This window comes from Rhea americana, unplaced genomic scaffold (genome assembly GCF_003343005.1).
Source record: "Rhea americana isolate MKP2758 unplaced genomic scaffold, rheAme1 scaffold_118, whole genome shotgun sequence".
Classification (NCBI taxonomy): domain Eukaryota; kingdom Metazoa; phylum Chordata; class Aves; order Rheiformes; family Rheidae; genus Rhea; species Rhea americana.
In genome coordinates, this window is record NW_028185239.1 from 2,583,917 (window position 1) to 2,610,232 (window position 26,316).

The 26,316-nt window shown below is 41.2% G+C and overlaps 1 protein-coding gene across 1 annotated transcript in view; it reads left to right on the forward strand.

The window, feature by feature from the left end:
- The first annotated feature begins 3,015 nt into the window (after window positions 1-3,015).
- Window positions 3,016-26,316, forward strand: part of IMPG2 (interphotoreceptor matrix proteoglycan 2) — a 52,929-nt gene continuing 29,628 nt past the window's right edge. Inside the window, exons 1-5 of the mRNA XM_085318950.1 lie at window positions 3,016-3,094; window positions 4,362-4,619; window positions 14,113-14,279; window positions 25,792-25,823; window positions 25,951-25,974. Of these exons, the coding sequence (XP_085175076.1) occupies window positions 3,016-3,094; window positions 4,362-4,619; window positions 14,113-14,279; window positions 25,792-25,823; window positions 25,951-25,974 (560 nt within the window). The remainder of the gene's footprint in view (window positions 3,095-4,361; window positions 4,620-14,112; window positions 14,280-25,791; window positions 25,824-25,950; window positions 25,975-26,316) is intronic.

Consider the following 26,316-nt stretch of genomic DNA (forward strand, 5'->3'; position numbering starts at 1 on the left):
TTGTAAGCTCTTTACTCCATGTACGTGCAATTTTAGTTTCAAGATATCTTATTGGAATTATAAATGTATTGAGCCATGCTGGGCTGAATTTGCTCAGTTTCTTTCCATTTTGGAAGGCTAAATGGCCTCTGGCCTTGCTTTTTCTTGGGAGATCACCAGAGAACTGCTGCTGGGAGCACAAGCAAAAAACAATCATGGCAAAATGTTTGGCACCAGCAGCCACAAAAGCCAAACAAGTGAAAAGATTTCACCTAATCTAATCGTCTCAACTAAACTGTTCTGGAATTTTTTTGATGGATCGTGCCATATACCATGAAGTCAGTTGGTGTACTCCATTCACAGGAGACAGTTTATAATCTTGATATCAAGTCATACAAGTCTGAAAGTAAGGAGCACCTGCAGTCGTGTGACTGTTTGTTAGAAGCACTTTTATTGAGGCATGCRTTTGTGTTGCATTGCTTATCTACAGACGTGAGTAGATTTAGCTTTTTAAATAAATTGTTGAAAGGCAAAATTATTTTAAAACAGTATTTGCACTACAGCAGAATTTCAGTGGCTGTTATCTTATAGAAAACTAATTTACTTATTTACATTTGCTCTATGAAAGTGCATATGCTTTCTCTTTAGAAATATAAAATACCAGAAAATGATCTTTTTATTATGAAAGGTGCTTATATGGCCTTAGCCTGTCCCTTCACTAGGATTGTATTTGCCTTTTTCATCAGGAAAAAAAAAAAATCCTAAGCACTTTTGAACAGAAATCACACCTGTCCATGTCTTAGAAATCAAGAAGCATATATATGCTGGTGCAAAACATTATTGTAAAGGCTTTAGCTAAATCAAGGGAGAAATCAGTTTTCAAAGGTTATTTTGAAAATTACTAGACTATTACTAGACTTGTTCTGCTTATTTTAAAACACTTCAAATGATACTTGTGCTTTCTCAGTTATACATTTTGCTATYGTAAATGCTTAGAGCTGTTGCAAGTCTAAACTTCAGTGCTGAAACCACTGTTGAATTTAAAATTTATAGGTTGAACTGATATTATTAAAACTACATTTAAATATTTAGAATAATTTATCACCTGGAAACTGATAGAGCCATAGAAACCAAATTGTCAGATAAAACCCATATTTTTTTAATACTAGCCAAATTTTCTGTGCAACTGAGTACTACTTTGTTGTTGTGTGGGGTTTTTTTTGTTTGTTTTCTATTTTTTTTTAATCACCACGCTAAATTTGAGAACTGTTCAGGAAAACATTTAATTGGTATTCAAGCTCTTATTCAAGTTTGCGCATTCTGAGAATTTTCTCTAAATGGATTTGTTGTCATAGGTTCTTGAGATAAATGAGCCTTTGTCTTTATTAGTGTGGATGGTAATTCTAATCTTGCTTTAGTTGCGTTTTTGGTGGGTAATAGAAGCAAAGTCACTCATGACATTGAAAGCATCCATCTCTGCAGAGGATTTAAAAAAAAAAAAGATAAAGATACCCAAGCTAGGCTCAGATTCTGTTCCGTTGACCCAGAGGTACTCAATGGGACTAGGAAGCAATACATGGATATGAGTGCAGCATCGTTCCTGTGCCTTGCCGCATCAGGACCGTTCAACTGGCAGCTTTGCGGTGGGACACTGCAACTTGTGCTGCTGTCGGTTGTGTGACAGAGCTAGCCTAGATGCATCTGAGCTGTGCACATCAGAGAGACTGAAAATGTCTAAGAAACTTGTTTAGTTTGGGAAGCAATGGCTGAAATTATGATTCAGTAATTCTGTGGAAAAAAGGGAGGAAAATTTGTCATTGTTTTGACTAGCCAGAGTCTGTTAGATGGCAGAAGACAGAGCCTAAAAGCAAGGGTGATTTTCTTTGGTTCCTGTGACTCTCCTGTTTGTGAAACCAGCGAGCCCTGGGCAAGTCCCTCAGCACRCACTCTGCAGACCTTCATCTGGAAAGCCTTGGGAACCCATCTTGGGGCTCCAYGCAAAACCACTACACCAGAGCCAGTCACCTCGGACAAGCTGGCGGTTTGCTCCAATCCATCTGTATGTAGTCACCGGCAAGTCCTGAATAGTGCTGAGTAGCCCTGACAGGCTTGCCCTGGCAGGTTCAATGCCATCTGCCATTGCAGGAGGGCTTCCACGCACGTTTCCCCAGTGAGCCAACCTCGGGCAGGAGGAGAGCTGAGGTTGCTGCTGCTTTTCTGGACTCAGTGCAGAAAACCTACTGCAGTTCTTGTTAATCGATCCTCGGTTCAGGTATTGGGACAAATCTGTTCTTAATGCTTGTGTCAGATTTGAACAGAGATGAAAAAAAATAGATTTGCCCTTATTTATCTTTGGGGAGACAGCTGTTCTGGGATGTGAAGCACAGTGGTGTACCGACTCAAGGTTTTCTGCCTTAGCACAGGCTCAGGCAGCAGGACCTCATTAGCTGTGTTGCGAGAAGAAACAGGATACCAAAGAAGATTCCTTCAGTGCTACCTACATCAGTGCTTAAGCCAGTTGGTGCATTTTTAGATACGTATATCTGTGCAAGCAGAAGACAGCAAAGCGCAGAGACCTTTYGACAGGGGAATTGCGTGCTCCCTCTGTTCAGTGGGCAGCATTTTTTTTTTTAAGGGCAGAAATTGAAGGGCCAATGAAAAAACATGGTTAATTAAGTGTGAAAGGTGCTGTCCTTGTTTGGACTGTTAATGGTATGACAAGCTCTGGTAAAGAGCTTAGCTGGCCAGCTTAAAATTAAAAAATTGTCTCAGTCCATCTGCTAACTCCAAGAGCTTGCTTTCATCACCTTTCCTTGTTTTTATCACTGAAGCGGAATACTCTCTTGGAAGAGAAGATCGTCCTAGGATACACACCTACTGAATGTTTTTTCTTTTCTTTTTTTGAAGATAATATGTGATATCAAGACACTTTCAAAAAGGGCAATGCTCTTGGTTGGATCAAGGATATGTTAAAGCCCTCTTGCTAAAAGGGATTCTCTTTTTTTCTTTATATATTGGTGTTTGGACACAGTAAGTATGTTCAACGTCCCTTGGAAAATCTATCTCTGCATTTTGGTTTTGAGAATGATTGAAGGAGATCGACAGATTGTTGCAGGTAAAACAGAACTCTTCCTTCTTCGTATTCTTGTTTTAAAGGTTTTACCCATGACAGTGTGTAGAAATAAAAATATGCCTTGGCATTAGTTAGAACAAAGAGAAGTAGAACAATACAGAAAAATGTTGTGCCAAATCTGTGCTGTGGTATGAGTGTTAACATGGAGAGCTTGCAGTGATTTCCAGGAAACATTACTGTATGTTTGTGCCGTGTTAACGGAGTGGAATGAAGCTACAGGATGCTAGTTTTTCCAGCTTTTATGTATGGGCACTGAAGATGTGTCAGTTTTGGTAGAGACTGGCATTTTGAAGTAGTGACCTTGTTCAACGTTCCCTTCTCCCTCTGACATACCATCTGACAGTGGTCTTCTGTTCTGGAGCTGACTGGCAGCATACCRTCAAAATAACCATGTTCCTCGTGTTTCAGTCATCAAAGTCAAAGGTGCTACTGATTYGGATGATGCAGAATGAGGTTGTAACCTATAAAATGAAAAATGCTATAGATGTATTACTGTTCTTTCTGTAATGAATGAATTCATTGTGATTCTTTAGTTATGTTTTGGGGAAGGGGAGAAAAAAGTGGAATTAGCTAACTTCAAATCATATACCTGTGGAGGACAGAAAATTACACTGTCAGGCTAAACCTGAATAGACACGTTCTTTCTTCTGCTGTGAGGTTTCATTTGCAGTGATGTGGACAAAATATTGTAAGAGGAAGTTAAAAAGCTATAAGCTAAAGYTGATAAGCTTTTTCTTTTTCCCCTTCCCTCGCTCCCTTCAAGAGGGGACCCATCTGGTGGTGATAGAAGGGGTACTTGCTAGGTGTTGATTCAGGCAGCTTACTGAAAGCAAGAGATATGAAAATCAAACATTTTTGGCAGAAAGGTTGTATGGACTAAGAGGAATTGTTAGTTGATTATTTTTGTGGTCCTGCAAGCTGWCAACCACATCTGTTTATTTGCCTATGTAGTCCCATTGGTGTAAAGGAGCTAAATCGCAGCAGTTCAGCTTGAAACATTCAGCATTTACAGAGTTAGGGCTTTGGGTTATGTTAACATTTGATAGGATGCTGTGAAGAGCTTAAGGTTGTTTTAAATATTACTRTTTTCATACAGACAGGTTTTGGGGAAGAGCAAATGGATTGTTAACAGAAGAAAGCACAGYTGTGTCCTTCAGAGATCAAAACAAAGGCTTTAAGGCGCATTAAGATACATATAAATGTGTCATTATCTTATCTAAGAATTTTTTGCGTGGTTTTAATTTTACAGCAGAAGCTTATTCAACTGCAGAAGAAGCACAGGCTGAAGATGCTTTTCCAGCCCCTCAACTCGGTGGCACACAGTTAGCAAACYCTTCTCAGTCTCCTGAATTGAAAAAATCTGATGGCATCTTGGAGCCTGAAAAGGTCACCAGCCATGTGCTGCTTCGAAGGAAGCGATCCATTCTGTTTCCCGGAGTTAAGATCTGCCCTGATGAATCTGTTGAGCAGGCTATTGCCAACCATCTGAAATACTTCAGGCTCAGAGGTAAGTGAGCACGAAYGATGCAGTCAGTGTGCCTTTTGTGGGTAATTGATAAAGAATAGCTATTTAAAAAGAAATTAATACATAAAGCTTTTAAAGGCAGGAATAGCAATGGCACAATAGGAAATAGGTTGTTAGACAAGAAACTTTTCTGTGATAACCTTCCTCATGGCAAATTAATCTGAGCTAAAAAGTTGGTATTAACTGAGCTAGGCACATTCATCCTTTCTCATAGAACAWTTTGGTCAGAAAAATAGGCATTATGCACAGGTTTACTAAGCAGCAGATCTAGTTTTTATTTAGTATTCTTAAAGCTGTAGCAGAATTCACAGAGGGATCTTCCAGAAAAGAGCCAATCTCTTCATATTAGGCTGTGACACTACTGAAAGAGGTGAAGCCTTTCTTTTAAGAGGCATAAATCAGCATAGAAGAGTCTTCTCTGAAAATCTAAAAYAGTCTCAGTAGTAGCTTCTTTCTGTGATGAGATATTTTGGCAGCGTGTTGTATTTTAATACTTCTGTCTGTGAAACGGTTGGAATAGAAAGCTAAGGTTGTCCAGCAGCTTTTCTTTCTGGTATTTGTGCCTCTCCTTACTCTACCATCCAAACACTTCATGGCATCTTACTGCATTTCCACATAATCTATTAGAGAAACAAGAAAGAGCTGCTACCACCTACAGCTGCTATCAAGTAGAAGAAAACATGTTTAGAGACATGTTTAATGGGACTTTTGATTGCATACACAAGCAAGTCCCACTGGTAACTGCAGCAATACACTTAGGCCTTACCTTAAAATAATACAGTTAAGTCACTATAATTCCCTTTACAGCATGTTTGTCCAGAATAAGAATGCCTTTTTGTATTTCTATTTAAAGCTTATTAAAATGTAATCAAAAACCTTTACAATTAAAAATTTACATTTTTATTTAAAGTTTATGTGGCTTAGGAAAGTATTTTAGACTAAATTTACAAAAAGAAGCAAGAAGGCCATACTGGCTTCTGTCCACTTGGTAGTTATGCTTGTATCATTGCACTAATATAAGTGGTAAAACTGTCATGCATAAACTGAACAGCAGTCTCCTGCATCACTTTGACGAATAATTCTACCTTAAATAACTTACCTAAGGCCTTGCGAAGCTTGAGACAAGGTGGGTATTGAGCCTGTAATCCCTCAAGTCCCAGACATCCACCATGGATGCTGGATCAGCCTTTCTGTTTGCTCACTGGGTTAATACCTTTCTCTCAACAGTCACAAGATGAAGGCGTTTCTCTCACTGCTGGAGTGTGGGAGCCCCTTTTTCAGTCTCATCTTTTCCGCAATAGCTGCGGTAATGCTGCTGCCCCCTCAGCAGAAATCCCTCCTTCCTAATAAAGTTCTTGAGGACTGTATGTATCACAGAGTACCGGTGTACAGGGATGTAAAGAAATGGTTTTGAGCAAAAGGAGGCTGATTTCCACAGCTCAAATACATTTGCTCTCCAGCCRTATCAATGATGCTGTGCTCCTCTGATCGTGTAGAGGCCACTCTTAAAATTCAGCTTACAAAGTGACGGTTGGGCTAACTGGTCGCCTATCAGGGTAAGTCCATATGGAGACCTCTTTTGGAAACTATTTCTTTTTGCGCTGTACCATGACTACCTCCCTTCTATAGCCACTCTCTAGTGATTTGTTTTACCTTGGTCTAGTTAACTCTCACTCCAGCCACAATATGTGCATCTAGGAAACTTGCTACRTAAGTGTTACTTCAGGTACCCTTTCAGAAGTCTCCCTTGCTTCTCAAAGCCCCACAAGGGTATTTTAATGAGGATTCTGCTTTTTTTGGAGGGTCCATTTCCAAAGCCTGTTGGAGTTGGTGGGTTTGGCTTCACACGGATCATGTACTCTATGTTGCTGCTTTCTTCACAGCAGTGAAAAACAGGACCTGGAGTTGCTGAACGTATATGTAAAAGTAAATTTAAAGAATACATTTAGAGAAAAAAGTGTAATTATGTAGGATCAGAGCCTTATTCAAATATTAAATTGTGCCCACCTTCAGACAGGTATGTTAAAGATCACACAGACAGTTTGACAGGCTTTGCCAACTTTTTGTTTACATCCAACCAATAACATGCGACTGCTCTTTGTTCTGCTCCAAATGAATCCGTGTTATGTGCTTTTAACTGCAGTCACCCCTCTTATCTACAATAAGGGTAATGTGGGCCAATACAGCATAAGCAAAAATGTCAGYGATAATTTACAGATTTTTATTGTTTTTTATCTTGCAAAATCATATTCGTAACTAGAGGTCCGTCTACCCGAATCCATCTGCTTCCCTACTGGATTCTTCTAGTCTCTGCAGTCCACAAGGACTTCTTAAGCAGAGGTGGTATGTCCACCCTTAGCATGTTAAATTTTTTAAAAAGATTACTGGAAGAAGCAGAGATGACTTTAAATAACAGCAGGTAGAGCAAGGTCCAGTTCAAGCAGCCTACCTTCTTCATTCTGTTGGCAGCTCTGTGCTGCATCAAGAGTATTTGCTATGGTTCACTTAATTGCAGCCTGAGTAAATGCATCTGTGGTTAGCGAGAGTTGATAATGCAGTTACTTTCATTCACAGTAAAGCTCTTCCTCAAGCATTKTTGAATTGTGTACCTGCTTTTTCTTGAAACTGTTTTACTAGCTAACCAGAGCAGTGATAAAATAGTAAGATGAGCTCACTTATCTGTGCACTGTCAACAAAATATTTCTAAGAGTGTTGTCACTGTCTGGCTTTTAGAGGTCAACTAGTATCAGAGATTAGAAAAATAACTGACCCTGCAAGAGAATAAATATGGTAGTACACAAAAAATTTGGATTCATAAAATAGCTTTCATTTTTAGTATGGATTTTAAGAATCTTCTTCTGTATCTGTTAAAGGAAGGAATGACTTTGATAGCCTACACCTGGTTATCCAGGTTACATTTGTTCTATCTGTGTCTACCCTAGAAGGATCCAGACAGGACTATAATTATCTGTCTGTGGCTCCTAGCTTTATATTTACTTTTGCTAGCTTGCTAACGCCTCTGTTAGTGGTGGAGATTGACTGATACGCATTTCTAACATAGGCTTTGAGCCAAGTGCTCACATCCCAGAGTTCTACACTTTTTTTTTTTTTTTTTTTAAGGCAAAATTCTCCTGAAAACAGTCACATTCATGGCATGTACTGCTTGGCAGACCTGCAAATCCAGAGATCTGTTATTCAAATGGATAATCCTAAGAGATAGAAAAAAATTACAGTGAATCATAAACAATTTAAAAGGGCAGCAGAATACAAGGATACAGAGAAACATCAGTATTCTCTAAAGTAGCAGTAGCAACATTTGAAGTCTATTTAATGGTATGGCAGCTCATTGGTGACTGTGATTATTGTAGTAGATGGAAGTACCAGCCAAGAGTAGGGATGTTTTTGCAGTTGTTTCTCTTTTATCTGCTGTCTAGAAGACAGATTTCTTCAGTCCTGACTTATTCCTACAGTTGATCACTTTGCAGAACAGAGAGAATTTTATGTTAAGCAATAGGCATTATTTTCTGTCTCTTCTGGACCGAATCTGGGATTATGATTATCTCTAGTCTTCAGTACTCCTTGCATCTTTTGTAACTATATATGGAAATTAATTCTGTTGGCTGGTTTTGTATCTTACTACAGAGAGAGGGAACGAGCAAGAGAGGCAGCACATAAAGATGGAAATCAGTCACAGATAGTTGTAGATCGAATACTCAAAGCCTGTGGACTGGGTCTTATAGACTGTTTTAATATGTCCTTTTAAAATGGTAGCAATACTGCTGTTGTTGCTGGAGATTTCGTATGAATCTAGTGCTAGTTTGTAGCTGGACTTTTTTGATGAGCACAGAGTCGGTGTGTCTAGTGGGTAGCTGTAGGTTTCACAAAACAGAGTTTGTGAAATTTTAGTGAAAGTGTGAATTTCACATGGTGAGTGCATGGTATAAGGTAATGTTATTTTTGAATAATGTTTTGTACTACACACAGGGAGTTGATAGCCCAAGCTTCTGCTAAATAAAAATTATTTTGTGGATTGACCGGTCACCTTGGGTTGACAGGTCAATATATCTGTCCACTTCCTTTGGCATAAAATGCTGGTAGATGGCTGAAGATCGTGGAAATTGAGTTAGCCAGTAAAATGGAAACAAGGTAAGGCTTGCAAGGTAGCATGGAGAAAGGCACTGTTGTCCCTTTTCTGCTTCTGTTAACCAGGTAAACCAAAGGATGCTGGATTTTYACACTGTGAGGAAGGGACAAAGAGGACCTCTTCACTTTGGTCCTTTGAAAAGCACAGAAGGTGTTTCTCAGGAATGAGGTTTTACATGGGATAATAACTCCTAGATGTGGTAATCGCMGGCACAGGGCTGAGCTGTTCAAGCCGGAATCCAGATTTTCTCCCTATTTCTTGTGTTGGTTCACATCAGTTAAGTGAAGTGTTAGAAATAATGATGTTATTTATGTAGTATAGATGGACAAAGTTAAGAGTGAAGATTCAATTTGATGCTGAAACCCTGAATGCTACAAGTTTTTTTCGAATGCTGCTGAATAATGATGAAAGCAAACTGTCACAAATCACAGAAAGCACTTGGCTAAACAAACGTATAGTACCTAAATCAAAACRTCTGGCTGAGTGAGCCTCTTCTCCTTGTTTTCCCCTTCTCCCCTGGCACGGTTTGTCCGGTTCGTACACGGCCAACAAATTCTGAAGTTTATTGACAGAGACTCTAGCTCCGTCTTCCTCTACACCGCGACTACTAGATGTCAGCATATGCTTCCGAAAAGCTTGATTTTTCTCATTAAAAGCCCTCCTTCCTAGTCACCGAAGCACGACGAGAGGGAGCAGTTCGTGCGCTGGAGCCGAGCGGGTCGCCGTTGAAGGAGGCCTTTTCTCGCCGGCGTTAGCTAGCGCGAGTTGGGCTGCTGTGGTGGTGCTGGAAGGCCGCCGTGCCGCAGCCCACAGCCCGYGCRCAGCAGCAGCCTTGCAGCGGCGGTGGAGGCGATCCCYGATCCCCGCGGGCGCTGACCAAGTCCGTGGAGGGAGGATCCGTCCGGCGGGCGCCTCGCGCTCTCCCTGTTGCCTTTGCCAAAGCCCGGCGCGGTCGAGCCGTGCGGTGGGGGCGGGAAGGGCGGGGGGACTCGGCCCCGTGTCACCTCGGCGCGGGAGGTTCTGCCCGCCGCGGCGCTACCCGCGGGGTGAAGGAGCCCTAATGGGATTTGACGGAGGATTAAGCTGCGGCGCGGCCCGCTCGCGCACGTGGCCGGCCCGCTGCGAGGGGCGCCGGCYGTGCCCCCTCCCGCTCGCCGCCCAAGGCCCCGAGCGAGCAGGCGCTGGGCGGCGAGCAGCTGAGTGTTGCTCCTTTGAGAGACAGATGCGGTGAAGCCGGAGCCGGAGAAGCGCCGTGGACAGTCCAGCTGCACCAGAGGCAGCTGTAGGGTCACGTTTCTTGTGGATGAAACATTATCCTCCCCGCCTTTTTTCCCCCCCTCCTGTGCCCTGCTATTAAGAGCTGCAATGATCATATCCCCTCTCGCAGGGAGCTTTTTGTTTCTTTTAATATCTCTCTTTTTTTTTTTTGTTTTTTGTTTTTTGTTTTACCTCTTCAGAGGAAAGTTGCAAAGTAGCTGAGAGCTCATTTAACCCTAAAATAAGAGTTGTTATCCCAGCCGTAGGATGGAGGAAGTCGTTTTCTGGAGGAGCTTTACCTTTCCGCCCACGCGCGACTTGCAGGCTCTTAGCTCGCTGCCTTAAAAGGCTGATCTCGATTTTACGATGCTGCTAATCGGCGTTGTTTGCTGGGGATTAGAGGCCTGTACTGTGAGCAGCTTCCTCTGGTTTTGTTTAATAGTTTGGATACGTCAACACACCGTAGCGTATCGAATGGGCAGCTTCAGTCCTAATTCTGAATTGCTGGGCTCCCGTCAGTTTATTCTAAGCTCTGATAGTGTTTCCTCCCCCCCCCCCATTAAAATTTTCTTTTATTTTCTGTTCTGAAGGGGTTGCCATTTTAAATATTAGTTGAAAATTGCTCCAGTCAGAGAATATAGTAGTGTATGTGGCAGAGATACTGTGGAGCTGGGTTGGTCAGAAAGGAAGGATGGAGAATTATTTGTATACTATAAAATACAGCTATTTACTGAAGCTTCCCTTCAAGTCATGTTAAACTCTATTTACAATTTTATGGTTCCAAGTTTTGCCTACATGGGCTTAGCACGCCTGGAACCTATTTATGAAAAATACCTTTTTCTTCTGCGGGAGTTTTGAAGAATTTGTTGGCAAGAGCGCTTTGAAAACCCTCCCTAACCAGTAGGTGCTGCGACCYCCCGACAGCGATAGGCTCCACCTTGAAGTCAAGAGAAGGTTGCTCGCGTTTTTTACGAAACGGAGCGCAAGGCGAAGATGGTGCCCGCGCGTTGCCCTGCGCGGCCGCATGACCCGTGCCCTGCTCAGAACGGGGCTCCCTTTCGGACGTGCCCGAAGGAAGGGGGGAGCCCGAAGCGTGTTTCTTTCCGTGTGTCAGTTGTGCTTTGAGCCACGGTGGAAACCGTGCTGGTTTTGTGCTTGGAGTGGCGGCTCTTGTGTAAGTATAAAGTGCTGAGGTGGTGTATGGGGGAGACTGCGACAAAGTTATTCCTTTTCTTAGCCAGCCTGTGGGTTTGCGCCTAGAAACCATGTGATTGARCACATCTGGGGACAGCTGTTGGGTCGAGTCCCTGCAGTCTGGATTTGTGGTCCTGCAAAGCAATCTCCTGCTTTACCCGCTGGCCAGTTGGCCCAACCAGGACACCGGCAGGGCAAGCTGGGTATGAAGGTTGCAGGATGACTGCGTCCCCCAAGCAGCGGCTGGGGATGCAGTTTCCTGGGCCAGGCTAACAGCAGCGTTTACATGGCAGTCGTGGCATGTGTTTGGCCATGACCGTTCAGGAAGCAGAAATACTGGTCAACTTTTTGGGCCAATCTTTTGTTTCTGAATATGGAAGTGATTTGCATCATGTTTGCTAACTTGTGTAGAAACGGCCAGGTGTAACAGAGAGTAGGAAGGACCGAACGTGACTCCTTGTGCGCATCCCTTTTTCTTCTTCCACAGAAGATATGACCCTGTCCTGACAGCTTAGGTTTGATTAATGGGATCGGAGCCCACAGATGGTACAAAACCTTTGGGACTGTAGTTCAGTGGGGTGTCTAATCCCAAATGAATGGGTGCCCAGCAAATCCCTAATCTGTCGGCAGGTGACTGGGGCAACTGTTCATGCAGCAGCAGCTTGTATTCAGGCAAGACGCTGTCCCATCACATTCATTTTAAAAAGGAGATTAAACTTAATTAAGAGCATTAAGGAAAACTGCCTTGATTATTACTGCCAAATACTACTTGCAGCTGGAAAGCCAATCCTTTGTCTGTTGCCATTTGAAAACTATAGAGCTGCTGCTATCAATTTGCAAGCCCTTGCTGTAGCTTAGACTCTCACTTGTAGCCCCTGAGGACTCATCCCAGCCACAGACAGATTTCCAGATAGCTGCTGTACAATGTTGCACCTGGACTGAAGGGTCCATTAGTCATAACGCAGGATACAAATACTATCCAAAGAAATCAGAGAAAGTTATATTCTCTATTTTAGACTTCTAGACTTGAAATTAGACTTCAGTCCTTCCTCAGACACCTAGCTCTTACCAGTGGGATGGTAAAGGAGATGCTCATAGCAGCAAACTGGAAGACGTGGTCCCTGCCTCAGAGCCTGCTTCCTCAGTTGCTGAGGAAGGAATTACAGGTGGTCATGGGGGGAAGGTGAGAGAGTGCATGGATACTTGTAGATTTGCTGTATATTTCTAGTTGCTTTTAATAACTTATATTATTTTTAATTCTGGTGAAGGTGGATAAGCAAAACTGATCAGGAGCATCTCCAATACTCCTTACCAAGTTATTGTACTTTACAGATAAGTTTAGCCACCTGGAAGCTGAAGGAAATATATATAGTTAATTATGCAGATTTTGAGCACTGTATTCAACTTCAGGCACACACATCAAATGAGGCACAAGGCTAATTTCCTTGCAGAAAAGCTGTCAGGAGCGTGGTGTGAAAATAACAAATATCTATAGAGAACTCTACAGTGGAGAAATGGTTTCAGCTGCTCTGATAGACTGAAATGTGGGGTGGAGGAGAGAGCTCTTTCTTCGTGCTGCCAATCAGTATACCAGAATCAGAAGAGTGTTAAACGTGTACTTGAAATAGTTTCTTAAGGTTGTTACTTATAAAGTGTTTGCATTTAAGGAAAATGTCCATCTCCTGGTAGAAGGAAGAGACAATTTCATGCATCATCTATGTATTAAATTTCACACAAGTATATGAGATTTTGGAATTCAGAATACACGGCACAAAGAGAAATAGCACCAATAAGGTTGGTTTTGGCAATCTTGAGTATATTTTTAAGAAAACAGCTTTCTTAGAGATTCAAAGTCAGTCCCTTGTAGGTTTTGCTTACAATGTTAAGACTTTCTCTGAAAGCAAAGCCTTTCTCTGCCAAGCTGTCTATAGCTAGTGAAATCAGATTTGGCTGAAAAGGAGGTTTGTCTGCAACTACTCTAGGCTGGCACCTGCTGCCAGTGATTTTTAAAGTTGTTCTCATTTTAAAGTTGGTCTCTTCCAGGAGACAAGGAAAATCCCATAAATCTTCCTTTCTTTCAGTTATCCTGGGTCACAGAGGGGTTGTTGCATGGGCATTATGTGACCAACTGCTCTGATTGGCAAAGAGCATACGCAGGAGAAGGAGATTAGAGCAGCCGAAGTACAAGATAATTTAACCCTCAATTCACAGACCTTCTGTCCAGTCACAGATGTCTGGTCCTTTAACAGTCCAACTACACAATAGGGTTAGACATTGATTTATTTCTTAGCATGTTATGTTGTTGTGTCATTATCTTGCCTTGTTTTTTTTWAAAAATGATTAATAAAATTATAATTTCTGAAACATATTTAAATTCCATGTGAAGCTGAATCCCAAGAAATTGCATTACTGATTGAGGTTGTAAAAGTTTGTTCAGTGCAGCTATCGTTCTTACAAATTGAATGCTGGCTCTCCTTTCCCCAAAGACGTTTGTCCTACCATTTTGGTTTTCTGAATTTTCTAAAAATTGGACCCACTGATCAAGGACAGGTTCACTCAGTTAAAGTACTGCTGTTCTTTGTTATGAGGAAGCAAGTGCTCCTCTCTTGCTCTCTTTTTTTTTTTTTTTTTTTCTTTAATGAGGAAATTACTTACATCAATAAAAATTTCAGGGAAGTAGTATGAGTGGAGAAGATCCACCAGATTTTCTTTCTTAGTCCATTTAATGTCCTACACATTTGCATTTAGATACATATAGTCATTGTATTCTGTACATTAATGCATTGAAAAGCAAACAGTGTTTCGACTACACTATCCTGATTAACTCTGCCACAGCAGCACTGTTGCTGTACTAACACCAGGCCTCTCTTGTTCCTGCAGTGTGTCAGGAAACGGTCTGGGAAGTCTTCAAGACATTCTGGGATAGACTACCGGAGCGTGAAGAATATCAGACCTGGATGAGCCTGTGCGAGGAAGGAACAGTGAGTCCTCTTGAAATAGGCACCAACTTCAGTCAATCAGAAGAGCACCGGAGTCTGATCGTGAAGGTAGGTGCAGCACCCGGACAGTGTTTTCTCATGAACAAGGGCCCAACCTCCTKCAGCAATATTTAGTTTGTTGTGTGCAGGCAGTGATGTGTGAGAAWTTTTAAGTGTGCACATGGGATGAATTCCAGCTCATTTTGAGASCAGAGGCTCTCAAAGCAAAGTTGTAAGTAATCTTATGGAAGGAAACACAGTTATGATGAAGAGAGTGTTGTCTTTAATAGGTATGTTGGTCGCAAATAAAGGCAGCCTGACATGAGGCAGGCTGCGATGTGTTGCCCTCTGCCGTGTGTGACAGACTCCCTGTGGCAACCTGTGCATGGAGGGTTCTTCAGCTCAAATGACTCTTCGGAGCAGGAGCTTCTGTGCTGTGTTTCTGCCTCTGCCAAGGATGTATGGCAGAAGTACCTACTCGATGCTTTACACTGCCATATAGGTTTGCCGTGTCTGCACACTGTAGCCTTACTGAAATGAATGGAGCTTTAAATGTAAAAGACTCTGTCTTATCAAGACGATTGGTGACTTTCTCAGCACAAGGAGTTGTAGAGCTTAGAACTAGAGTGTGAATCTGAGGGGGAAAATGAAYTGCTGAAGACCTGGATATGATCTCTTATTTCAGTTGAAAAAATCTTGTTTTAACTTAATTTGGCACATTTAAAGTATARTAGATCTTTCTTCAGTGCAAAACAATTTTCTCTGGTAAAAGACTTTTAACATGTCTGGTGGCATATGCATCTTACTTAAAATTAGTTTCTGTATTTTTGCAAGCTGTGGCTGCAGTTTCATGAAACTTGTGAGAAATCTTAAATATATAATCCCATAGAACCAGTAAAGTTCTGCTAATATAGGACCTTATATCAATGTCTACAAGTACGTGAAGGGAGGGTGCCAAGGGGACAGGGCCAAACTCTTCTCAGTTGTCCCGTGTGACAGGACAAGAGGCAATGGGCAGAAATTGAAGTACAGGAAGTTCCGCCTGAACATGAGGACGAATTTCTTCCCTGTGAGAGTGATGGAGCACTGGCAGAGGTTGCCCAGAGAGGTTGTGGAGTCTCCTTCTGTGGAGATATTTAAGGCCTGCCTAGATGCAACCCTGTCTAACACGCTCTAGGTGACCCTGCTTGAACRGGGAGGTTGGACTAGATGATCTCCAGAGGTCCCTTCCAACCTTACTGATTCTGTGATTCTATAGTATGGATGTGCTGRTATTTTTCCTCTCTGCCTTTTTATGGATTCCTATGCTAGCAGTGTGCACTGAGGATGCTAGTATGAACTGTTGCAGATAATGGAGAGAGTTTTTTTTTTTTTTCTGAGCTGCATGTTAGTCTTCACAGGTGAATGCTAGCCAGAGTCTGCTTCTATGAYCTCATGGTACTGTTGCCAAAAGCCAGAGACAAACAAAATCCACAYGGACTTTTTATGTACACAGTGAATGTATCATTGACTTAGGTAAAATTTTGGTGGTGAGGTGGTATATAGTAGGAGTTCATTGTTTTGCAATTTATTAAACAAAATCTGGATGATTCTGAGATGTAGAATGGTACATGTAAGTTCCCACTCCTGCTTCACATTTTGAGTATATTCCTTTAACATTACAGTGGAATCAGATAAAGTGCTCTATATTTGATGATTTATTCAGATGAACTATATATAATTTAGGTTTCCTTTCTTTTCTTTTCTTTTTTTTTTTTCTCTGTAGCTAGATATTTTCTCTTCAGCTCTGTAATATTCCAGGAGAAGACTGTTAATCCTGTTTACTTTCAGCACAACTGGTAAAAGATGACAACTGTATCAGCTCATTTGATGGCAGACCAGTCTGCTTTTAGAGTGCTTTTGACTGATATCACCAATGTGTGAATGTCAGATGTCTGTCAAATGCCTTTTATAAACTTGGATTTGATTTAAATTTGAACCAAAAAATGATGGTGAGAACACCCTATCCCTTCTGTGGTCAGCCAGCTTCAAAAGGTCTAGTGGTGTATTTTTTAATACGTAGCATGGATTCAATTGCTCTTTCTCACGTGTTCACATGTACAAGATGGTCTTCAAATTGCGGAACCTCTTTAAAGCAGCTCTGCGAGTTAAGTCCGACCAGATGCAGGTATCATGATTCTGCTTTTAGGCACATTGTGAGTTGCTTGCTAATGTCTAATTTGATGGTGTGCGTTGAGGCCCAGCTAGGTCTGCGGGACTGAGCATGTTTTCTAAAGCAGCATGTACTAATCTATTGCTCTTGCTGCTTTCACCAGCTACATTGACCAAGTTGCATGGCTCAGCATTTGTTTTACTTGTGTTTTTTTTTTTTTTTCCTCTCTTATTACAACATGTCCATTCATTTCCTCAGGGTCAGCCGCTATCATTTATTTTTCAGTTCCTTAGGCTTGATTCCACAAAGTGCCTAGCATTTCTCACCTAACAGTGAAGACGGCCATCATTTCACAGCATGCGCAGTACCTTGAAGGAGGACACATGCAAATAATCCACATTCTCAGTTGTTTGAAAGAATCACTTCCATTTTGCACTGTAGAAAAGCAGCATGCATGGTTGGTAGTTGTTCAGCCTGTAAATTCCTGGTCTGGCCGTTTTATGCCTCATTAAATAACACTTGTTTCTAGTCTTGCTCTGCTGTCCAGACTCTGTGAATCATCTGTGGTTACTTCTGACAGCTTGGTTTAGAGCCTGCAACTGATGAAAGTATTTCTGCTTCTTTCTGTTATATGCTGGCTAGTAATGCTGTAGCACTGATTTGCCACCTCTTCTCTGTTGTGCATGTTGGCCATTTCTGGCAGCCTTAATTTAGAGTCTCTCTCTGTAATACTTTTCAGTGGGTGACAACATGGAATTCTATCTTCAGAAGTGCTGTATGGCATGGGTTTTTCCTCTCCCTCAAAATGAGTTCAGTGTATATGAAAAGTAGGTAAGATTATTCAGTGGAGTTTGCTCTCAATAAATAACAGTTCAGCAAAATGATTGCTGTTCATGCTGATTTTGTTGAAGTGCAGAGTTTTGAGCAGTGTAACTAAATGACAYGTTATTAGCCTGCCTTCCTGGTTTTATTTCTTGCCCTTTTCCCTAATCCCTGGTAATCACTGTTGGATGTTGCGATGCCTCCTCCAACATGGGTTAGTTTATATAAAGAACAATGCTATTTCTCTTGCTGCTGATGAACTTCCATACTGAATGTCAGCTGGAGCTCTGGTCCTTTAGTAATCAACTGTAATGTTTTTCTTCAGGAAAAATATTTCTTGAGCTCTATGAGTCTATCAGAGAGACCTGACTAATTTGGTGAAGGCATGCATAGATTGGCTCTTTACCCATCAGATGGTTCCTACTTGGAAGGGAAGGTAGGCCTCAGAAGGCAGTGTTTTGCTATTCTTTAGTTAAGTGTGGTACATGCCATGTTCTGTGTGATGAYGCTAAATAAAAATACTTTACATGCGATGAATACTAGCCTAATTTTATTTTCACTGGTGATTAAGTAGATTTATCAAGTATGGGATTCTGTTATCCCTCCACCTTTTCAAATCTTGGCAGAAATGCAAAGGGAGAAGATACTTCTAGTGCATAGGGAATTTTTGCTTGCAGTATATTTCTTCTTCTTAACTTTGTTTCATATAAATTAACTCAGCTTGTCTGCCTTGCTATGTAGTTGTATTTCATCTGGAATATAAGTCTATATAATAGAGCATTTTTGCTGTTCACACAGTCATTTTACGTTTTTGGATTCATGTCTAGAACTCTAATATTGCCAAAATTTGCCCCTGCTCTGCCGTGTGACTATGGCTGTGTTTAACATTCTTGATAGATAATCTTTGAAAGATGCAAAAGGGGAGAAACACAAAAGTAACTAAAGTTTTCCACAGGAGCATTGGACATCCTGTTACAGGATTGAAACACTGCTGCCAAACCAGCACAATCTGTCGGCTGTTCAAACAAACGTGCACAGCTGGCAGATGACAGGGTTTTTTATAAGGTACTGATATAGCTGCTAGAGATACTTCTTGGCTTTATAAATTGCTGAAATAATGCAATGTTTCTGGAATATGGAGTAGCTAGTTGGATTGTTTTGATTCCTTTGTTTTTCTCCTTTATTCTCCTCTAGAGAAGATTTTTTTTTTTTCCTTTTCTTCTGTGTGTTCTGGAATTCTTCAAAAAATGGGCTTTTTAGTTACCAAAAAAAAAAAAACAAACTCTCTTGCTTGTTTTTTCTTACAAATTTTCTTTAATTCTGTGCAACTTGTTAATCACAATGAAAAGAAACCGGAGGTTTGAGTAGCCGTTGGCGGTCTATTCCTGCAGTAAGAAGACTAAAGGAGAGTTAATTGCCAGTGCTTCCCTTGTTTCTTCTTTTGACTGCTAGGATCTGCTTGCTTGAGATGTGTGACGTTCAGAAGGTTGGTGGCGACAGGGGCTTTGTGGTATTCTCAGCAGAAATGTACGCACCTTGAGGCTCGCCTACCTCTGGTATATACAAAACAATTAATATAGGAAATTGATGGCAGCATTTTGTACTAATTGTATCAGAAAACGCTGTGCAGAATGTTTCAGGATGAAGGTACAAAATTAAAAGAACTGAAGGTGAAAGCCCTGGAGGGATGGCAGGAAGAAAGATATTTTTGAGAGGTTAAAAAAACCAGACGTGAAGTAAGCATAGTTTGCAGTTTTTATAAAGCAAGCACAATGTGCAGAATACACTGTAAACATGCAGCATCTGTTGAAAGATGTTGGTGAGTACCTATTACTTTATAGCAAATACTTTGCAGCTACCATGATTACTTAATTTTTTGATGGAACCGCAGATGATTTCACATTAGGAAAGTGATGAGTGACTTGTAGCATATGTAATCATAGATTAAGGCACAAGGTCAGGTCTTGCTATAAATATAATTGGTATATGTGCTGTGATTAGAAGTGGAGGGAAAAATAAGAAACAGCCTTTATCAAGTAATGTTTATAAACTTATTTGGTTTCATTAGCTTCATTAGCTTCATTAGCTTGACATTGTATCACAACAAGCAGGGGAACAGAACACATGTGCATGTCCAGTATAAGACTTTTTACTGTTGTTATAATAGAAGTCACATTGTAACATCCAGCTGACACTGATGTTTTGAAGGTTGCCTTTGGCTATGTTTAAAAAAATGTTGAAGATTTTGTTGTGTGATTACTTCAGGCATTTTTACGGCCTCTTACTTACTATCCCTTTGATTCCCAGTGTGATCTGAACCCAACCCACACTGATATGTCTATCAAATAAAATATATTTTATCCAGCAAAACAATAGACTGCTGCATATACGGGCCCAGGGGCAGGGTTGGAAAAAAAGTGAAGATCAAGATGCAGAATACATGGGAGACTGATTCTGTGTTAGTGACAGTATTGCTGTATAGCTGCCAAGCTGCTGCTGGCAGGCGAAGAAGCAAAGTCAAAGGAAAGAAATGCCTATCTCATTAGGACGTAGAGGATCTCCTAACCCCGTGACTTTGGCCTTTGGGCATTTAGTGTTTGTGGTGGTGTCAGTGTCCTTATTCTCAAAAGGCAGAGAAAGCAGTTAAGCCGATGCGGAAGAAGCACGTAACTGTGAAGAGAGCTTTCCTGCTGGAGCAAGAGACGTCTTACCTCTATGAAGCACGAAGGGCCGTGCCTGATGCTTAACCTTGCTTTGGTCTGCATAAACCTTTTTCCCGCATGGGTGACGACAGTTACAGGAAGTAACTGTGTGACTTACTAGTACAATGGACAGCTTGAAACATGGCTAAAAATATTTCTTGGRGGGTGGATAGGAGGTCAGATGCTGACAGTCGTAGACCATCTGTTCAACTCCCACACATCCAGGTCAGTCATGATGGGTTAAGGTAACTGTTGGGACCTTTCTGTTCAGCAAGGCACTCCAAGCAAGCAAAGAGGCTCACCGACTTGCGTGATTTTTGTAATTGTTTTGTTTCACYTATTAATTTTGTGACATTTTAAAAATTGATTGTAATTCTGAAACTTAGTATTTTACAAATCCTGGAAAGTTTAGGAAATTTAGGTTTTACCGAGAGACTCTAATGGAAATTTGGGGTGGATGCTTGTCTTTCCAAGAGAAGTAGAATCTCCTTCCTGAGTCCACAGTAAAATGCAGCCAATGCGTGGTGCTGCAATGGTCCCATCTTAATCTCCTGTCTGAATCCCATATTTTCAGCATGGTCATGTATAGGATGATGAGGCCTTTATGGTAGATGCATGCCTCAAACTCAATTTCTCCAAATTTCAATCACATTTCAGAAAGTAATGTTTTAATGTTCCCTGTAGATTTGATCTACAACAAGGCACGTGCAGAAAGGGTATCATGAGAAATGAAGAATCAAGGGAGCTCATGAAACTTAAAAGAGCAAATATTCAGCTATGCCTGCTGAGGACTCATATATAGCCTCATATTTAGCAAGGCATATCTGAATGGGGCTGGATGTGAGATATGTGATAACACAGGTTAGGTAATGAATCCCTTCCAAAGGGAGCAGAGCTATGTGATCTTTGGATGCTGCTAAGAGGGAGATCTGTGAGCTGTGCACACCTTTTAGTGGGGTGTGTGCTAAGTTAGTCATTGAAAGGTGTTTGTAATACAGCTTTATCTCAGAAATAAAATGCAGGCAAGAAATCAAGGAATCACCAGGACAGGAGCTACTTACTTACCAAAGGACAACCTTAAAAGCAGCGGGACCAAGGAACAAGAATTGCATTAACTCAGCAGTACGTTTGTTTAGTATTGGCTTTTCAATCCGTCAGAAGCTCTGCTTGTTTCAGTGGGTTCAGAGCACAGGCTAGCTGCTCAGTGAGGGAGACTAAGATAAAAGGAGTAGTAGGCAGCTCTGCCTTAGACTGCCTTAATGGATAACGTATCAAAGTACCACCTTCACCTGCCGAAGCAGGCACTTGGCAATGTAAAATAAGATGATTTTGCCTGAATTCTGAGCTGTGTTCAAAGGGAGGGTCTAGCTCCCCAGTGAAGGGAATTGTTTGTAACTGCTAGCTCCCAAATGAAGTAGTTTCTGACTGCCTCGTGCTGTAGCTGATCTTGTCTTTGTAAGGTTCCTTTGAGGCAGAAGGCAGCTGTCTTTCCTTCTCCTGTTCTGTGATCTTCCTTGCTAAGCATGTGTCTTCTCTGGTTTAATCAAATATCCTATTCACAGTCTCCAGTACCTTTTTGATTACTCTGACTTTAATTATTTTTTTCTTTGCACAGGACATCTCCAGCTTCTACTAAATCTGAAGAAATGTCTTCTCCTCTGCTCTCTTTCAAATCTCTCTCTCTCTCTTTCTCTTTCCCTGCCTGCTTACAGGAACAAAAAATTTYCCTCAGCTGTTCTCTTTTGAGCCATTCTTTCACATTTCCCTCACCTGTTTCTTATCTTTGCACTTACTGTTGTCCTATCGACTCTTGACTCTTTCTTTTTGTATTGGAAGTGTGTCTTAGTCTCTACACCACACAAATGCAAATGAATGAACCAAACTCTGTTGTTTCTCCAAATCTTGCCTTATCTCCCTTTCGTCTGTTAAGTTCTTTCTGTGTTAATTCTCCATCCGCTCACTCTCCTCCAGTTCCAGCCTAAATCTTCCTTTTCAGTCTCTCTTTGGCTCTTGGCACACCATGGAAACTTTTGTAGTGAGCTCAGAACCAATGCTTCATCCTCATCATCCTTGTCCGATCAGCTCCTTTTCTTTGCGGATCTTGTTCTTTGCTTTCCCTGTGGTGAACCTCACTTCTACATAGCATTGCCTATGRACACAGACTGAGGAATCATTTCTGTGCTGCTGTGGAGCTGATTCCTTTTGGACAGACTGGACCCTTAGCTYGTCTCTAATGCTTTTCCGTGGATCTCTAGCCTTCAGTTCAAAGTGAATGYGGCTAAAACAATCTCTTTTCCTCAAGCCTGTAGACCATACTGTCACCTTACTTGCCAGTCTGCCCCTCAGAGCACCATTCTCTACTCTAGCCTTTCCCTCCAGTTTTGGGTCCAGATATTGTCCTCTGCCTCTCAAATCCCCCCACCCCGGGCCTTGGCCCTGCCTCTCTAAGAACTGTGCTGCTGTATCATGCTAACATGGGGGATCAGGGCAGGCAAAGAGGGAATTATTTCTTGCTATGACTTTCCTTTGGAAATGATGTGTACAGCTGTGTTAAATGAAACATACTTGATACAGTTCTACACACGCGAGATTAAACTAATATGAGATTATTTACAATCTCCTTGACATTTTCTCCACCTTCTTCCTCCGTCTGGAATTATCTCCAGGAAAGATATTTTGTCTTCTATGCATAAAGATAATCTCRTAGGATCAGACGAGTATCCTACATGGTTGCTTTTCTGCAGGTTTGCAGAAGCTCGTGCATCCAGTCAGTACTATTTGTGGTTCGATGATTGTCATAGTCTCTTTTTAATGCTGTAGAGTTTTATAAATTTTCAGTAAGTTTGCATTATATAAAACAAAGAGCAGTCTGTTGAAAAGGGGAAAGACTAGTGCCAAGTGCCAGCTTTTGAAAAGTTGGTATAATAGTATTAGGAAAGTCTCACTTCAATGGATTAAACTAATTTTATACAAACCATCTGCAGAGGCAGCTTCACTAAGTGAAAGCCATCCCCTCTGGCTTTGGCGAGGTTACTATGCACAGCTATTTATAGATCCCTTCACATAGTCAAAGGGTAGAGATGTTAATTAATCCTTGCAGATCCTTGTGCGGTAGGTAGGAAAATGTTTATAACTCCATCTTGCAAATGAAGGCACTGAGTCAGAGGGGTGAGATGATTTGGCAAAGTACTGCGTACTAAATGAGGAACAGAGCCGAAATCAGAGTTCTAGAGCCCTTGGCTTTTAATTAGCACAAAAAGGTGCATGTTTGCTGTGAAATTCAGTATGCCAGTACTTGTCCTCACCCCAGACTAGAATTCAAAGAAGATGTTTAAGAGAAAGGAGAGCAGTCACACTACAAAACATTGCAGACTCTATCAGTTTAGCAATGGGAAGATGCTTCATTTTCACATCCTCAGCTGAAAGAAATGTTCAGCATTGTAAAACAAACCTTATTTCTCAAACAAAACTGCTATTGAATCTAGTGGGATATTATTTGTCTGAGAAAGAATGGTGAAATCAGGTCACTTAAACAGTCATTTAAAGCATGTATTCCTTTAAAATTACTTTAATTTGCAAAGAAAGTCTTGATTTTTGAGAAGAAAATATTCTGTCTTGAATTAGGTAAATGAAGGAATAATCCAGCTATCCCTTGGAGAGGTTGTCATTCAAAGCCTGTCGTGCAGTATTAGGCTTTGCTAGTTCACTACAAAATTGGATGAAAGCTGAGTAATTTGTTTGGCTTTTTCGAATGTAGACATGAAGACAGTGTGTGCCACGTCTGTATTTCTATGCGTTGGCCATTGAAATAATAATACGGCATCYCGGGTTTGGTCAGTCCTTAATCCTTACAGTTTGTGGAAGTACAAGATTTGGCCGTATTAAGACGTAGTGGGCAAGCCCTGGGCCTTGGGCTCAGAAAGCTGGGTGCYGTCAGCTCCCCAGCGCTGCCCCCACGACGCCACCTTGGCCGGAGCACCTCCGTCGCCTCGCTCTGTAAAGCAGGTGTAAATACGCTGGCCGCTGCTGCCAGTGAGTAAAGGTGCTGGGTACTGACTAGCAGCGGTGTTAAAAGGATATATGGAGCTGCTGATAAGCAGGTTTGTTTTTAACAGTACCTGGAAAGAGAGGCCTTCTTTGGTATTTAGGCATTGCAGTTCTCATAAGCCAGTACCAATTACCAAAAGGGTTATTTATTGAATATGAATTTCTGAACGGAGAGGGGGAGTCAGTCTCTGAATTAGTGCAGATCACAGTGCTTTAAAGCTGAGTACAGGCACTGTAAAGAGTAAGGTAACAACCCCTTATTGAATATCTGAATTTTCCAATACAGTTTTATGGACTCTGAGTTAGACATGCCAGTTAGACTACCTGATCCTGCTAGTTTCTTCGTTTGTCACTTAAAACTGGCCTCACTGTGCCTGGGTTCTTCACATTAAAGCATCTCCAACTGCTTCATCTGATGGACTCGTACATTTAAGATTGGCTGAAGAACACAGAAAAGTGAACTGACCAAAATCAGCATTTCACCAGCCTGGTGTCCAGGCTGCTGTTCTGGCCCTTCTTCTCCAGCTGCGGTCACACTTACTGCCCACTGATGTCCTAGGAAGAAGAGAAAGTTAAAGACATTGCTATGATTCCTAATCAGTAGAAGACTACCCATGCACCTCCTTAGGAAAACAGGCTAAAAGAATAAGAAGGCTAGCCTGCTTGGGAAGTCTTTTTTACCTTTTTCACTCCTGTTTTACAAAAAGAAAATTAGCGGGGGAGCTTGGAATGTCAGTCCTTAGGTCATTAAACACATGTGGATATTTTGCAGAGGAGTTTTCACAGTGGAAATACTGTGTGTTAAGTTTATTGTACTTTTGACTTCAGAGTAGGCGTTTAAGTTGACCCAGTTCGGGTTGTATTTTTACGGAAAAATATATCCACATTGACTGTGCAGAGAAAGTCAACCCAGTAAATGAACCCCCAAACTCTTTTCCAAAAAGAAAAAACCCAGAGGGAGAAAAACAGACTTTGTTTCTAGACAGTACTCTTCCATAAATTCTGCCTACATTGGTGTAGCACCAGGATATAGCACTATTCCTCAACAGCTATCTGTGTGCTACAAACTGTTCAGGATTTCCTCCACTTCAGAAACTCTTGCAGCTCCTCTCTACACTCAATTTCATTAATATTATGAAGATTTTCATTAAGAATCTGGACAATACTGATGTGGTTAGCCCTGTCTTAGCCTTGATACACCAATAAATGAAAAAATATCTTTCCTGGCACTTTTATAATCCAAACAAAGTCATCTAATTAATTCTACTAAGTGATTTAAGCTATAATTGTATTTTTWAAAAATGACTTAAATCTGCAGACATGTAGCCAGAAGAAGCGCTGCATTTCTTAAGACCTCTTACTGAAAAGGATTTTATTGCTAGCTTGCACTCAGATAAGAAAGTTTGAATCTGGTCACCATATTCTGGCTCTGTTTTTGACCTATCTGGTGTATTTCCTTTAGATCTGTACAAGAAAATTAAAAAGCTCTAAGCCTAAATTTTCAAAAACAGTATAGACTGGTATATAGTAATGTTGGGTATATAGTGATGCTGAGCACTCAACAGAGCATTTGCTGCCGATGCAGAAATGTAGAGTATCTTCTGACAAACCTACYGTTCCTTACAGTGTCTCTGACTGAGTTTCTAAAATCTCAAGTTGTATCTGGGAAATGCAAGGTCCGTTCTGTTTTCACTAGGGGCTTTGCTAATAGATTTTGAASTTAGCAAATATATGAACAAAGAAAAAAGAACTATTTTGGCAAATGGGAGGGAAGAAAGCGTTATAAAGTGCATTTCAGTTCCTTCCACCTTATGTTTCTCAAATATGTTTAGGATTTATTSATTTGTTTATTTTCCAGAAACTGTCCTATACAAAGGAGGCGATGGGTGGGTGAGTATCTGTATTTGCCTTGCATTTTATTCTGTCTGATGATAACAGCAAGGCTGAATTGTGACATTTTGTAATATTTCTCTCTCATTCTCTCTCTTTTTTTCTCCCTCTCCCCTCCTCTTGTCAGCTCCTGCACCGATTGGTCATGTGGGTAAGTCATTTTGCCTTTTTAAAGCCTCTTGATCAGTCCTTTCTCCAGCTCTTGCTGCTGCTAGAGCTGATTTTTGCACTGAAGATGTTGTTTTAATAACAGAAGTAAGAAACTTGGTGCAAAGGAGCCTCTAGAAAGGGATTTAGTGTGGTGAAGAAACCTTGTGTGTGATATGTGTGAACCTCTGGCCGGTTGTCCCAGCACCCTTGGCACGCTGGAAGTATCTCGGTGGATTGGTAAAGGGCTGCCTCTTTTACTCAAATCCATTATTTCCTTGTTTTCAGTCAAGCCTAGGTGTGGGCGATTTACCTGAAGAGGTTTAGTGGGGGGAAGCTGTTTGGG